This window comes from Cherax quadricarinatus, chromosome 92 (genome assembly GCF_038502225.1).
Source record: "Cherax quadricarinatus isolate ZL_2023a chromosome 92, ASM3850222v1, whole genome shotgun sequence".
In the NCBI taxonomy this organism is placed as follows: domain Eukaryota; kingdom Metazoa; phylum Arthropoda; class Malacostraca; order Decapoda; family Parastacidae; genus Cherax; species Cherax quadricarinatus.
Genome location: NC_091383.1, coordinates 11,400,420 through 11,416,946, shown reverse-complemented (window position 1 = coordinate 11,416,946; position 16,527 = coordinate 11,400,420). Strand labels below are relative to the sequence as shown.

The 16,527-nt window shown below is 44.3% G+C and overlaps 1 protein-coding gene across 2 annotated transcripts in view; it reads right to left on the bottom strand.

Annotated features, from left to right (window-relative positions):
* Window positions 1-16,008, bottom strand: part of LOC128705483 (cytochrome P450 2L1) — a 309,064-nt gene extending 293,056 nt beyond the window's left edge. The window contains exons 1-2 of one of the 2 annotated variants that reach the window (XM_070104508.1): window positions 15,813-16,008; window positions 14,617-14,851 (exon numbers count right to left, since the gene is read on the bottom strand). In XM_070104508.1, the coding sequence (XP_069960609.1) occupies window positions 14,617-14,704 (88 nt within the window). In that variant the 5' untranslated portion in view covers window positions 14,705-14,851; window positions 15,813-16,008. The remainder of the gene's footprint in view (window positions 1-14,616; window positions 14,852-15,812) is intronic. The other variant, XM_070104507.1, reaches the window with a different exon arrangement.
* Window positions 16,009-16,527: the final 519 nt, after the last annotated feature.

Sequence of the window (16,527 nt, the reverse complement as noted above, 5' to 3'; positions counted from 1 at the left end):
CAGTCTTTTCTCAGTTGTTGTTTGAGTTATATTTTTGATAAATATTTTCAAGAAAGAGTGAAAACACTTTGTCTTATGCACCAAAACTGGAGGAAATCGGACGGTAAACAAAAGAGCTACAATTTTTTGCCCCAGACCACCCTGAAGGAGACTCGAACCTACGAACCTTGGAACAAGGTACGCAGTGCCTTACCATTCTCACCACACTGGACCAATACCTGGGCGCCAAGGTATTGGTCCAGTGTGGTGAGAATGGTATAGCACTGCGTACCTTGTTCCAAGGTTCGTAGGTTCGAGTCTCCTTCAGCCAGAGATCAGTGTTTGTGTATATTTCGCCTGCTATTGCGAATTCCTTATATATATATATATATATATATATATATATATATATATATATATATATATATATATATATATATATATATATATATATATATATATATATATATAAGTGTGTGTGTGTGTGTGTGTGTCTGCAGCAGAACAACTACTGTGAAAAGAATTTGTGAACTTCCAAGAGCTTTCCTAATTTCTCACATTATCAGTAATTTGAGAAATCACGAAAACGCTTGAAAGTTCACTACTCTTTTCACAATAATTGTTCTGTTTACTGTGATCTTACTTCACACACACACACACACACACACACACACTCACACACACACACACACACACACACACACACACACACACACACACACACACACACACACACACATGGTACGTGGCGAGGTGTCAGAGTGGGCACCTGTGACCAGCGGGGTCCCACAGGGATCAGTCCTAGGACCAGTGCTGTTTCTGGTATTTGTGAACGACATGACGGAAGGAATAGACTCTGAGGTGTCCCTGTTTGCAGATGACGTGAAGTTGATGAGAAGAATTCACTCGATCGAAGACCAGGCAGAACTATAAAGGGATCTGGACAGGCTGCAGACCTGGTCCAGCAATTGGCTCCTGGAGTTCAATCCCACCAAGTGCAAAGTCATGAAGATTGGGGAAGGGCAAAGAAGACCGCAGACGGAGTACAGTCTAGGGGGCCAGAGACTACAAACCTCACTCAAGGAAAAAGATCTTGGGGTGAGTATAACACCAGGCACATCTCCTGAAGCGCACATCAACCAAATAACTGCTGCAGCATATGGGCGCCTAGCAAACCTCAGAACAGCATTCCGACATCTTAATAAGGAGTCGTTCAGGACCCTGTACACCGTGTACGTTAGGCCCATATTGGAGTATGCGGCACCAGTTTGGAACCCACACCTAGCCAAGCACGTAAAGAAACTAGAGAAAGTGCAAAGGTTTGCAACAAGACTAGTCCCAGAGCTAAGAGGTATATCCTACGAGGAGAGGTTAAGGGAAATCAACCTGACGACACTGGAGGACAGGAGAGATATGGGGGGACATGATAACGACATACAAAATACTGAGAGGAATTGACAAGGTGGACAAAGACAGGATGTTCCAGAGATTGGACACAGTAACAAGGGGACACAGTTGGAAGCTGAAGACACAGATGAATCACAGGGATGTTAGGAAGTATTTCTTCAGCCACAGAGTAGTCAGTAAGTGGAATAGTTTGGGAAGCGATGTAGTGGAGGCTGGATCCATAGATAGCTTTAAGCAGAGGTATGATAAATCTCACGGTTCAGGGAGAGTGACCTAGTAGCGATCAGTGAAGAGGCGGGGCCAGGAGCTCGGACTCGACCCCTGCAACCTCAACTAGGTGAGTACACACACACACACACACACACTCTCTCTCTCACACACACACACACACACACACATACACACACACACACTCACACACACACACACACACACACACACACACACACACACACACACACACACACACACACACACACACACACACACACACACAGGAAGTGGAATAGTCTTTTAAGTGACGTAGTGGAGGCAGGAACCATACATAGCTTTTAGACGAGGTTTGATAAAGCTCATAGAGCAGGGAGAAAGAGAGGACCTAGTAGTGATCAGTGAAGAGGCGGGGTCAGGAGCTAGGACTCGACCCCTGCAACCACAAATAGGTGAGTACACACACACACACACACACACACACACACACACACACACAGCATGTGCCTAGGACAAAATGATAACTAGCAGGACTACAAAGAGACCTTGACAGACTGGACACCTGGTCCATCAACTGGCTTCTCGAATTTAGCTCCGCCAAATGCAAAGTCATGAAGATCAGGGAAGCTCAAAGAAGACCGCAGACAGAGTATAGGCTAGGTGGACAAAGACTGCAAACCTCACTCAAGGAAAAGGATCTTGGGGTGAGTATGATACCGAGCACCTCTCCAGAACCACACATCAACCAGATAACTTCTGCAGCATATGGGCACATGTTAAACCTGAGAAAAGTATTTCGATTCCTCAGTAAGGAATCGTTCAAGACACTATACACCATATACGTCAGACCCATACTGGAGCATGCAGCACCAGTCTGGAACCCATACCTTTTCAAGCTCGCCAAGAAATTAGAGAAAGTGCAAAGGTTTACAACAAGACTATTTCCAGAGCTAAGGGGAATGTCCTACGAAGAAAGGTTAAGGGAAATCGGCATGACGACACTAGAGCACAAGAGGGTCAGGGGAGACATGATAACGACATACAAAGTACTGCGAGTAATTGATAAGATGGACAGATATGATGTTTCAGAGATGGGACTCAGAAAGAAGGGGTCACAATTGGGACTTGAAGACTCAGATGAGTCAAAGGGATATTTGGAAGTATTTCTTTAGTCATAGAGTTGTCAGGAAGTGGAATAGTCTGGCAAGTGACGTAGGGGAGGCAGGAACCACACATAGTTTTTAGACGAGGTCTGATAAAGCTCATGGAGCAGGGAGAAAGAGAGGACTTAGTAGTGATCAGTGAAGAGGCGGGGCCCGGAGTTATGGCTCGATCCCTGCAACCACAAATAGGTGAGTACAAATAGGTGAATACACTCACACTCACACACACAGAACAGAGGGGGACACCAGCAAGGAATATTCCAACAAGTGTTGGATGACATACGTGCAACTGAGGAGGAGGTGAAGAAGCTGTTAAGTGACCTTGATACCTCCAAGGACAACATATCCCCGTGGGTACTTAGACAGTGAGCGGATATGCTGTATGTGCCACTAACCACAATCTTCAACACATAGCTTCAAACTGGGCAACTACCTGAGGTATGGAAGACGGCAAATTTAGTTCCCATTTTTAAAAAAAGGAGACAGAAAAGAGGCACTAAACTACAGACCAGTGTCACTGACGTGTATAGTATGCAAAGTCATGAAGAAGATTATCAGGAAGAGAGTGGTGGAGCACCTGGATAAGAGCATAAATGACAACCAGCACTGATTCATGGAAGGCAAATGCTGTGTCACAGACCTTCTGGAATTTTATGATAAAGTAACAGAAGTAAGACACGCGAGAGAGGAGTGGGTTGATTTCATCTTCTTGGACTGCAAGAAGGCCTTTGACACAGTTCCTCACAAGAGATTAGTGCAGAAGCTGGAGGATCAGGTGCGTATAGCAGGAATGGCACTGCAATGGATCAGAGAATACCTGACAGGGAGGAAACAACGAGTCATGGTATGTGATGAGGTATCACAGTGGGCACCTGTGACGAGCAGGGTCCCACAGGGGTCGGTCTAAGGACCAGTGCTATTTTTGGTATATGTAAATGACTCGATGGGAGGGTTAGACTCAGAGGTGTCCCTGTTCGCAGATGATGTGAAGTTAATGAGAAGAATTAAATCAGATGAGGATCAGGCAGGACTTCAAAGAGACCTGGAGAGACTGGATACCTGGTCCAGCAACTGGCTTCCTGAATTTAACCCCGCCAAATGCAAAGTCCTGAAGATCAGGTAAGGGCAAAGAAGACCACAGACGGAGTATAGGCTAGGTGGCCAAAGACTGCAAACCTCACTCAAGGAGAAAGATCTTGGGATGAGTATAACACCGAGCACGTCTCTTGAGGCACACATCAACCAGATAACTGCTGCAGCATATGGGCGCCTGGCAAACCTGAGAGCAGGGTTCCGATACCTTAGTAAGGAATCGTTCAAGACACTGTACATCGTGTACGTTAGGCAAATACTGGAGTATGCAGCACCTGTTTGGAACCCGCACTTGATCAAGTACGGCAAGAAACTAGATAAAGTGCAAAGGTTTGCAACAAGGTTAGTTCCAGAGCTAAGGGGAATGTCCTATGAAGAAAGGTTAAGGGAAATCGGCCTGACGACACTGGAGGACAGGAGGGTTAGGGAAGACATGATAACGACATACAAAATACTACATGGAATAGACAAAGTGGACAGAGACAGGATGTTCCAGAGAGGGGACACAGAAACAAGAGGTCACAATTGGAAGTTGAAGACCCAGATGATTCACAGGGATGTTAGGAAGTATTTCTTCAGTCATAGAGTAGTTAGGAAGTGGAATAGCCTAGTAAGTGACGTAGTGGAGGCAGGAACCATACATAGCTGTAAGATGAGGTATGATGAAGCTCATGGAGCTGGGAGAGAGAGAGGACCCAGTAGCACTCGGTGAAGATGCGAGGCCAGGAGCTGAGTCTCAACCCCTGCAACCAAATTTAGGTGAGTACAATTAGGTGAGTATATATTTTTTTCAACAAACCGGCCATATCCCACCGAGGTAGGGTGACCTAATAAGAAAATCCAAAGTTTCTCTTTTTAAATTTAGCGTTGTATACAGAAGGGGTTAATTGCCCTTTGCTCCCGGCGTTTTAAACTAAAGTAATTGTTTCTTTGCGTAGGTTACAATGTGTGAATGTATATAAAGCTAGTTGATGGGTACAATGCCGCTAGCATGCCACTAGCATGCCACTAGCATGCCACTAGCATGCCACTAGCATGCCACTAGCATGCCACTAGCATGCCACTAGCATGCCACTAGCATGCCGCTAGCATGCCACTAGCATGCCACTAGCATGCCACTAGCATGCCGCTAGCATGCCACTAGCATGCCACTAGCATGCCACTAGCATGCCACTAGCATGCCGCTAGCATGCCACTAGCATGCCACTAGCATGCCACTAGCATGCCGCTAGCATGCCACTAGCATGCCGCTAGCATGCCACTAGCATGCCGCTAGCATGCCACTAGCATGCCACTAGCATGCCACTAGCATGCCGCTAGCATGCCGCTAGCATGCCGCTAGTATGCCACTAGCATGCCGCTAGCATGCCGCTAGCATGCCGCTAACATGCCGCTAGCATGCCACTAGCATGCCACTAGCATGCCAGTAGCATGCCGCTAGCATGCCACTAGCATGCCACTAGCATGCCTCTTACGACACACATGGCTTACGGAGGAAGAATTAAGAATATAAGAAACATATGAAAGGAGGAACACTGCAGCAAGCCTGTTGGCCCATACTAGGCAGGTCCTTCACAGATCCATCCCACTACTAGAATATTTGCCCTCATAAGAACATAAGAAATAAGGAACACTGTAACAGGCCTACTGGTCTATGCGAGGCAGCTCCAATTCTCCCCACCGGCTTAAGCCAATGCCTTGACCTAGTGATGTTAGACATGTCACTTAAGGGAGGAGCACTGCATGCGACCTAGTAGCTAGTCAGGTCCAACTCACACCCACCCACACCCACTCATGTATTTATCCAACCTATTTTTAAAACTACACAACATCTTAGCTTCTATGGCGGTACTCGGGAGTTTGTTCCACTCATCCACAACTCTATTACCAAACCAGTGCTTTCCTATATCCTTCCTGAATCTGATTTTTTCCAATTTAAAGCCCTTGCTGCGAGTCCTGTCTGTGTTAGATATTTTCAGCACGCTATTTACATCCTCTTTATTAATTCCTGTTTTCCATTTATACACCTAAATCATATCCCCCCTAATTCTACGCCTTTCTAGAGAGTGCAGATTCAGGGCCTCAGTCTATCCTCATAGGGAAGATTTCTGATACATGGGATCATCTTTGTCATCCTCCTCTGTACGTTTTCCAGAGCATTTATATCCACTCTGTAATACGGTGACCAGAACTGAGCAGCATAATCTAAATGAGGCCTAACCAAGGATATATAGAGTTGAAGAACAACCTGAGGACTTCTATTATTTATACTTCTAGATATGAAGCCAAGAATTCTGTTAGCTTTATTGCGAACACTAATACACTGTTGTCTTGGTTTTAGATTACTGCTAACCAGAACTCCGAAATCATTTTCACAATCAGTAGTATTCAGATCTACGTTATTTAGTTTATATGTCGCATGGTTATTTACCTGTCCAACATTTAGAACCTTGCATTTATCTATATTAAACTGTATCTGCCACTTCTCCGACCACAGCATGAGTTTATTCAAATCATCCTGGAGTGCTCTAGTGTCTTCATTAGAATGAATTGGACGGTCCTATTTTGGTGTCATTAGCAAATTTACTTATGTCGCTATTTATTCCCTTATTTATGTCGTTTATGTAAAATGTGAACAACAACGGGCCCAACACTGACCCCTGAGGAACACCCCTTGTGACGTGCCCCCATTCTGATTTCTCCCCATTTATGCAAACTCTCTGCTGCCTATTTGTCAGGCATGCCTATACCCAGGAAAAAATTTCTCCTCCTATTCCGTGTGCCTTAAGTTTCCTCAATAACCTCTGATGGGAACTCTATCGAAAGCCTTACTGAAGTCCGTATACACAATATCATATTCAATACCATGATCTACCTCCTCAAACACCTTAGTGAAGAAAGTTAGTAAATTGGTAAGACAGGAATGCCCCTTTGTAAAACCGTGTTGAGATTCATTAATCAATCTGTGCCTATCAAGATGGCTACGAATTGCTTCGGCAAATATTGATTTCATAAATTTTCCCACTATGGAGGTAAGGCTTATTGGTCTGTAGTTCGAAGCCAAGGACCTGTCACCTGCCTTGTAAATAGGTATTACATTTGCCATTTTCTATTTATCAGGCACTATGCCAGTTTGTAGTGATATGTTAAAAAGATTAGCCAAAGGTTTACTAAGTTCCTCTTTACATTCCTTTAGCATCCTTGCAAACAGTTCATCAGGGCCTGGGGATTTGTTAGGTATTAATTTCTGTATTTTTCTGAGAACCATATCACTAGTTACCGCAATCGTGCATAGTCTATTATAGCCCTGTTCTACATAATCTATTATTTCTGGAATTTTGCTAGCATTTTCCTGGTGAAAAACTGAGAAGAAGTAAGTACTGAAAATTTCAAACATATCCTTATCACTATCAGGGATCTGACTTGATTTACTCTTAAGTGGGCCAATCTTGTCCCTAACTTACTTCTGTATACCTGAAAGAACCCTTTTGGGTTAGTTTTCGAATCCCTTGCGACCTTAACCTAACAATCCCTTGTTACTTTTCTTATTCCTTTTTTTTTTATTTCTCTGTTTAATAGAATATTTTGATTTCTTAACTGCCCATCCCCTCTTTTGATACGCCTATATATGCCTCTCTTTTGACCAATGAGATGTTTTAATCTATTGTTCATCCATTTGGGATCATTTTTGTTAGATCTAATTTTCTAACTAGGAACCAAAGTTGTCTGGGCAGCTAGAACTATGCCCTGAAAAGCGTCATATTGGCAACCAAGATCACCTACCTGACCCATAGTTAGGACATCCCAATTTAGCCCACCCAGGTAATTTTTCAGTCCCATGAAGTCAGCCAAGTGGAAGTCTGGGACAGAGATTTGATTACAGTTATCCGGGAAACTCCATGATATTTTGAAACAAAGCAATTTGTGATCACTTTCCCCAAGTTCATCATTAACCTCAAAATTATTAATTAGTGATTCTTTGTTGGCAAGAACCAAGTCAAGCAGATTGTTTCCTCTGGTTGGTTCTGTCACAACCTGTTTTAAAAAGCAATTCTGAGCCATATCAAGAAAGTCACTAGACTCAAGATTTCCTGTCACATTGTTCCAATAAATTTGTCTAAAGTAAAAAATCTCCCATTAGCACAACATTTTCATATCTAGATGCCTTATGAATTTCATCCCATAACAGCTTACTGCACTCTCTATCGAGGTTTGATAGAGAATGCCTATAAATCACACCCAAAATTAGCTTTTCACGGCCCTCGAGAAACTGTAGCCAAACAGATTCTGTGTCCGATGTTTCCAATCTTGTCTAACACAACAATTTAAATTATCTCTGACATACATCGCCACTCCACCACCCTTCCTGTTGACCCTAGCAGTATGGAATAGTTTATAACCCTGTATGTTGCATTCAGAAGGAATTTCTCTATCGTTCAAGTTGAACCAGGTCTCTGTTATAGCAATAATATCTATATTACCTGCACTTGTAAGTAATCTTAGCTCATCTGTCTTATTTCTTAGACTCATACTATTTGTATAGTAAACCTTATGGGAGCTAGTTACTCGTTGCATTCTACTATCTCTCTTTGTTTATAGATCAGTTAATATGCCTTTACTAGCAACTTTATTTTAAATATTGTCTTTTAAACATATCCCTGAGGTATCCCAGTAATATCTGCTATTTTCTACCCTAGTACTGCGCCCTGATTGTTTCCCACAAACACCTATACCTCTATAATCTATCAGTTTAAAGTCCTAGACAATTCACCAATAACCCCCTCAATCGAACTGGCTAATGCAACCACTCCAGCCCCTGAGAGATGAGCCTCATCCCTTGCATACATATCATGTTTACCATAGAATATATCTCAATTATCAGTGAATGGGATTGCAAGTTCCTTGCAGTACCTGTCTAGCCAGCAATTTATACCAATTGCCCTAGACATCCATTCATTGCCCACTCCCGTTCCAGGCAAGAATCTACATTTGATTGGGATGCCTCCCTTAGACCTGACTACATCTTTGGCTGACCTATACTTATCCAGCAGCTCCTGTCTCCTGCCATTCCCAGTGTCATTACCACCAGCACTAAGACAGATAATGGGCTTGTTCCCATTCCCTGACATAATATTATCCAACCTGCTGACTATGTCACCAACACCAGCTCCAGGATTCACACCCTCTGTCTGACCTTTCTATCTCTGTTGCAAAAAGCATGGTCCATATGTCTTACCACAATCAGAATATTCTTACCTTGATAAGCAGGGGAGTCAGTGGTACCTTTAACCTCACTAACCATTGAAGTACACTCGTCTTGAAGAACAGAGAATCAATTTCCTACCTTCACATCTTCTTTATTAGCCTTCCTTATCATTCTTCTTCCTGATTTGTGAACCACTTGCCACTTAGAGCTGCTGCCACTCTCCAAATCACTGCTGGTAGCTTTTTCCTTCTTACCAGCTAAATCCTTCTCACACTCACTCACAAACTCATCTATGCGAAGCTTCAGCTTTCTATTTTCCTCCTGAAGAAGTAGAATCTCCTTCTTCAACACTTGAACCTGGGATTCTAAAACACTACAACAAGCCAGACAGCTTAGGACAGGTATGACCACACGTGATCACTGACTACTTTATCATGGAGACACACACACGAACACACACACACATACACACATACAGACACACACACAGACACACACACACACACACACACATACAGACACACACACAGACACACACACACACACACACATACACACACACACACAACACAAACACACACACACACACACACACTTCTTCAGTCATAGAGTAGTCAAGCCGTGGAATAGCCTAGAAAGTGAAGTAGTGGAGGCGGGAACCATACATAGTTTTAAAGCGAGGTATGATAAAGCTCATGGAGCAGGGAGAGAGAGGACCTATAGCAATCAGTGAAGAGACGGGGCCAGGAGCTATGAATCGACCCCTGCAACCACAAATAGGTGAGTACAAATAGGTGAGTAAACACACACACACCCAGGTGGCAAATTTTCGGAGAATCGGGTGGTTCACAAAGAAAAGGAATCGGCCTCTCAAAGTAATTTTCAAGGCAGAATCAACCCGAACCATGATCCTGCAGGAGAAAGCACGGCTGAGAGGCAGGCAGGAGTTCATGAGTGTGTACCTCGATCGAGACAGAACGCAGGAGGAAAGAAAGACGATGAAAGAGAGAGTTCAGAAACGAAAGGAGAAATGGGAGGAAATGAAAAAGGAGAGCAGAATAACCCAGGAACAAGTGGAAGGACAAGCACACCCCCCAGAAACACCTGCAGAAGGACCTCATCCACGACACCCCCAAGGCAACTGAACAATCCAAACCAACCATCACACACCGATCCCTCTGTTCTCACCCCCCGCACCACAGTTACAGCATTAGAACAGAAGCTGAAGGTTTGGTACACAAATGCAGATGGATTAACGAATGAACATGAGGAATGGCAAGAAAGAATCAATGAGAAGTCCCCAGACATCATAGCAGTTACAGAAACAAAACTCACGGGGACAATAACAGATGCAATCTTCCCACCAGGATACCAGATCATGAGGAAAGATAGAAGGGGCAGAGGGGGAGGTGGGGTTGCTCTGCTAGTAAAAAACAGATGGAAATTCGAGAAAATGGAAGGCATAGATGAGATGGGAGAAAGAGACTACATAGTAGGTACACTTCAGTCTGGGGAACACAAGGTAGTCATTGCAGTGATGTATAATCCACCACAGAACGGCAGGAGGCCAAGAGAGGAATATGAAGAGAGCAACAGAGCAATGGTGGACACACTTGCTGAGGTGGCAAGAAGATCTCACTCCAGCAGAGGAAAGTTGCTGGTTATGGGGGATTTCAACCACAGGGAGATTGACTGGGAAAACCTGGAGCCATATGGGGGTCCCGAAACACGGAGAGCCAAGATGATGGACGTGGTGCTGGAAAGCCTCATGCACCAACATGTTAAGGACACTACCAGAGTGAGAGGGGAGGATGAACCAGCAAGATTGGACCTTGTGTTCACCCTGGGCAGTTCAGACATTGAGGACATCACGTATGAGAGTCCCCTAGGAGCTAGCGACCACGTGGTTCTGTGCTTTGAATATATAGTAGAGCTGAAAGTGGAGAGAGTAACAGGAGTTGAATGGGAAAATCCTGACTATAAAAGAGGGGACTACATAGGGTTGAGGAACTTCCTGCAGGAGGTCCCGTGGGACAGAGAACTGGCAGGAAAGCCAGTAAATGAAATGATGGAATATGTAACAACAAAATGCAAGGAGGCAGTGGAAAGGTTTATTCCCATGGGCAACAGAAACAACGGGAAGACCAGAACGAGCCCCTGGTTTACCCGACGGTGTAAGGAGGCAAAAACAAAGTGCAATAGAGAATGGAAAAAGTATAGAAGGCAGAGAACACACGAAAATAGGGAGATCAGTCGCAGAGCCAGGAACGAGTACGCACAGGTAAGGAGGGAGGCCCAGCGACAGTATGAAAATGACATAGCATCGAAAATCAAGACTGACCCGAAACTGTTGTATAGCCACATCAGGAGGAAGACAACAGTCAAAGACCAGGTGATCAGATTAAGGACGGAAGGGGGAGAACTCACAAGAAATGACCAGGAGGTATGTGAGGAGTTAAACAGGAGATTTAAGGAAGTTTTTACAGTAGAGACAGGAAGGGCTGTGGGAAGTCAGCACAGAAGGGAACATCAAGAGGGAATATTCCACCAAGTGTTGGATGACATACGAACAACCGAGGAGGAGGTGAAGAAGCTGCTAAGTGACCTTGATACCTCAAAGGCGATGGGGCCGGACATCTCCCCATGGGTCCTTAGAGAAGGAGCAGAGATGCTGTGCGTGCCTCTAACCACAATTTTCAACATATCCCTTGAAACTGGGCAACTACATGAGAAATGGAAGACAGCAAATGTAGTCCCCTTATTTAAGAAAGGAAACAGAAACGAGGCGCTAAACTGCAGACCTGTGTCTCTGATATGTATTGTGTGCAAAGTCATGGAGAAGATTATCAGGAGGAGAGTGGTCGAACACCTGGAACGAAACAAGATTATAAATGAAAACCATCTTGGGTTCATGGAAGGCAAATCTTGTATCACAAACCTCCTGGAATTTTATGACAAGGTAACAGAAGTAAGACACGAGAGAGAGGGGTGCGTTGATTGCGTTTTCCTAGACTGCAGGAAGGCAGTCTAGGAAATATATATATATATATATATATATATATATATATATATATATATATATATATATATATATATATATATATATATATATTTATATATATATATATATATTTATATATATATATATTTATATATATTTATATATATATATATAAATATATATACATTTATATATATATATATATATATATATATATGTATATATATGTATATATATGTATATATATGTATATATATATATATGTATATATATATATAGGAAGAATTTAATAATACATTGGACAAATGATAACTTTTAAAATTCTTAATTATTGAGCAAAATATTTTGTTCGTGGGTTGCGTGAAGGACCTGTCTAGTTTGGCCAGCGGACCTGCTGCAGAGTTCTCTTTCTTATGAGTTGAGCTTCAGGTGTTGCTTTGTTGTGGGATGTGATGGTGAGGTGTGGTCTAGACCCTTTATATGCATTCCTATGATGCTCTTAGCGTGCCAATAAAGTTAGGAATCCTTAACCTGTAAATAGCTTGTCAATAAAGCTAGGGATCCTTAACCTTGTCAAACCCTGTGTAAAAAAAAAAAAAAAAAATTACTTTTATATCAAAACAGACCATACAGGTAGACCACACTTCACATCAGTCGAATCAGGGACACACACACAGAAGTCAGACTTACGTGGACAGACACATGGCTTCTGCCAAAGGGAAGATGTCACGATGCTCCAGGGACACGACGGATGACTCGGATTTAGAAATGGACGACTCGGATTTAGAAATGTGGGGCGCAATCCTAGCGAAGAAGTTGCGAGACCACGTGTCATCAGAGGAAAAGTTTCTAGATCTGACAAGCCTAACCATGCAGCCAGCGAATACGGAAGGGACACACCGTCCCTCCAAGGAGCAGGTAAACCAGCTCAAATCACCTTCCAGATTCAAGGTAAAGGCTTATGGGGAACACAAAACCCACTATGGCGTGGTTACACACCTGGAAACACGGCACAAACTGAGGTTCAAGATATGGTTCAACATAAGACAACCAATACTGACTCCTATCAACAGGGAAATGCATACCACCTTGAAGAAAGCCATGGAGACAGACCGCTCCTTTACTCTGGAGGAACTGGATTCTCGGCAGATCACCAAGGGTGTAGTGAGGCGATACCCGCTGATTATGCCCATCGAGGCAGTAATAGCTCACCCCAGTGTCGTGTCGGCAGGCAACGCACCAACCCGGCAGGTCCTCATTCAACATGTAGGACCGCTGCCATCCCAACTGGACCTCGGTTCTTGGGGCAGGTATGATGTCAGGACCTTCAGGGCAGAACCAGTTTACTGTTTCAAGTGCCAGCGTTACGGACACCTGGGTGCACTCTGTCCGAACAGAGTAATCTGCGGTGTCTGTAGCCAGCGCCACCCTACCGAGGAATGCATCACCAAGCTGAAGAATGCATCGCCACCCACTCCACGATGCCCGAATTGCAGGCAGAAACACCATGCCTGGAACCCTCGATGCCCCGAGAGGCTCGCTAGAATTCGTGAGGCCTGGAAGACACCAACGATGAGACAGCAGGCTACGGCAGAGCATCACCGTCAGCAGACGATGGGTGCAGAGAATCTTGACATGCTGCAGAACTCTCATCAGGCAACCCAACTCAATGCCCAGGAATTTCCGACCCTAGATGACTCAACCAGGCGTCATGAACAGGAGCATCCTCCCCCACTACCGCAACGAAGAAATAAAAACATGAAGAACAAGCGGCGCCAACAGGAAACATTTGGGCAACGCAATCAGCAGACGGCACTACACGAGCCCCCACCGGCCTCCTTGCCAGGCACAGCCACTATGCAGGCTGTGCCTGCACCTCACCAGCAGATGCCGGGTACACAACTTGGCATACAGCAACAGGCCACTGCGTGCACAGTGAAGAAATACAACCCTCAGCAGTCCCCACAGATTACAACAGCTCAGATAATATCCGCTGCTTCGAACCCACCGACAATGCAGGCCCTCAACAGGGAGGATCTCTTAACACTCATCAAGGCATTCACGGATATTATCTGCAACACAATACACAATCACCTCCACGGAACAACAGAGTATGTTCCGGCAGATGGTCAGCACACTCCTGAGGGTGTGCCTACTGACAGAGGAGGAGACAGTGGATGCCATGTATCTGCAGATTATCAGAGCGGACAGAGCCCAGTCCCCAGCTCAGGAAACAGCTGAGATGGAGTAACCTCAGTACTAAATCATGGTTTCTTATGAGGCACACTAGCTGAACTGTCCAGAACAGTACTTGAGCAGCATATGCTGCAACAATGAAGAATCAATTCTCCTTCAGGAGCCAGAGACGGGTCATCTCAAGATTAAGACCCGTGCCAGGACCCTGGTCTTGGCACATACATTACTTTTATAGTTCCTTGATAATGTGAGTAGTCACGAAAGCTCTTGGAATTTCTCTATTCTTTCACAGTGGTTGTTTTGCAAATACATATATGTATGTATGTATGTATGTATGTATGCTATGCATCATGTATACATACCTGGAGGAAGATTCTTGACAGGGTACTGGTGGAAGTAATACACAACTAGGAGAGCCAGCAACACTAACAGCAACACCTCAACGATCATCTTGACTGTCCTCTGTGACTCGGGAAATTAACCGTTGAGTTATTAATGGAGAATAATGTGTGGTTTATTCGGGGAGTGAGGTTGTATCTTCGTGGCTCAGTTGGTAGCGGCCTCGGCTAATACATTGGAGGACTGGTGTTCGATCTCCTGATGAGTAAAAACGTTGAAATATTAATAATAATAATAATAATATCTTGATTTACTACATGTACAAGGTATACCAGTACATGTACAAGGTATACAAGTACATGTACAAGGTATACCAGTACATGTACAAGGTATACAAGTACATGTACAAGGTATACCAGTACATGTACAAGGTATACAAGTACATGTACAAGGTATACAGACCATAGCTGACATCAGTGACATACTGCTATATAGAAAGCTGCTTGTTATGCTGAGCATTTCGGGAAACAAGTTTGTTTACACCTGATGCCCCTGTTCACCTAGCAGTAAGTAGGTACCTGGTGTTAGTCACCTCACACCTGGTGCCCCACTTCACCTAGTAATAAGTTGGTTACTGGGTGTTAATGATCTGGTGTGGGTGGCATCCTGGATGGCTAACCCTCCCTACCCCGGATTATCCTGTGTGCCTAACCATCCCTACCCTGGGTTATGCTGGGTAGATAACCCTCCCTATCCCGGGTAGATAACCCTCCCTACCCCGGGTTATCCAGGGTAGATAACCCTCCCTACCCCTGGTTATCCTGGGTGGCAAACCCTCCCTATCACGGGTTATCTTGGGTGGCTAACTCTCCCTACCACGGGTTATCTTGGGTAGCTAACCCTCCCTACCCCGGGTTATCCAGGGTAGATAACCCTCCCTACCCCTGGTTATCCTGGGTGACAAACCCTCCCTACCACGGGTTATCTTGGGTGGCTAACTCTTCCTACCACGGGTTATCTTGGGTAGCTAACCCTCCCTACCCCGGGTTATCCAGGGTAGATAACCCTCCCTACCCCTGGTTATCCTGGGTGGCTAACTCTCCCTACCACGAGTTATCTTGGGTAGCTAACCCTCCCTACACTGGGTTATCCTGGTTTAATAACCCTTCACATGGTACATTACTAAGCATCATGTGAGTACACATGTAGATGTACTTACATGTGGTGGAGAGCACCAGCAGCAGCACCAGCAGCAGCACCAGCAGCAGCACCAGCAGCAGCAGTACCAGCAGCAGCACCAGCAGCAGCACCAGCAGCAGCAGTACCAGCAGCAGCACCAGCAGCAGCACCAGCAGCAGCAGCACCAGCAGCACCAACCAGCACAAAAGTCAGTCAGTTACTAAACAACGATAATAGTGTACCATCAGCCTCACAATCTCTGTCACCATGACTAAACTCTTATTTTAGCCCACTTAAGTAAACATTAATCTTAACATCAAAAGGTTAATATTAACATTCTGTTACTTCACTTCACTGTGACTTAGCACATATTTTAGCCAACTTATCTTAAATTTGATAAGGAAATGTATCTTGTCATTCTGACTTTTTTACTGAATTCTTCTTAACCAGAGTTGTTATTATTGAATACTTATTAGTAATGAAGAAATAATTACTAACAGTATGTTAGCCAAACTAATGTGACAAAGTTTCGCTCTCCAGGAACTTTGGTGCTACCTATATATACCCTCTTGTGTCCTTGTATTGCTTGTAAAGAGCGAAACGTTGCCACGTTACCGTGGTAACGTTTCGCTTTCTATTACCATTTATTAATATTATTAATAATACACAGTAAAGCGCTAAAACCGTAGGGGGTTAAAGAGCACCTAGGAGATGGTCCAGGAGTGAGCGAAACATCGTCATAACGTCCCTCTTCT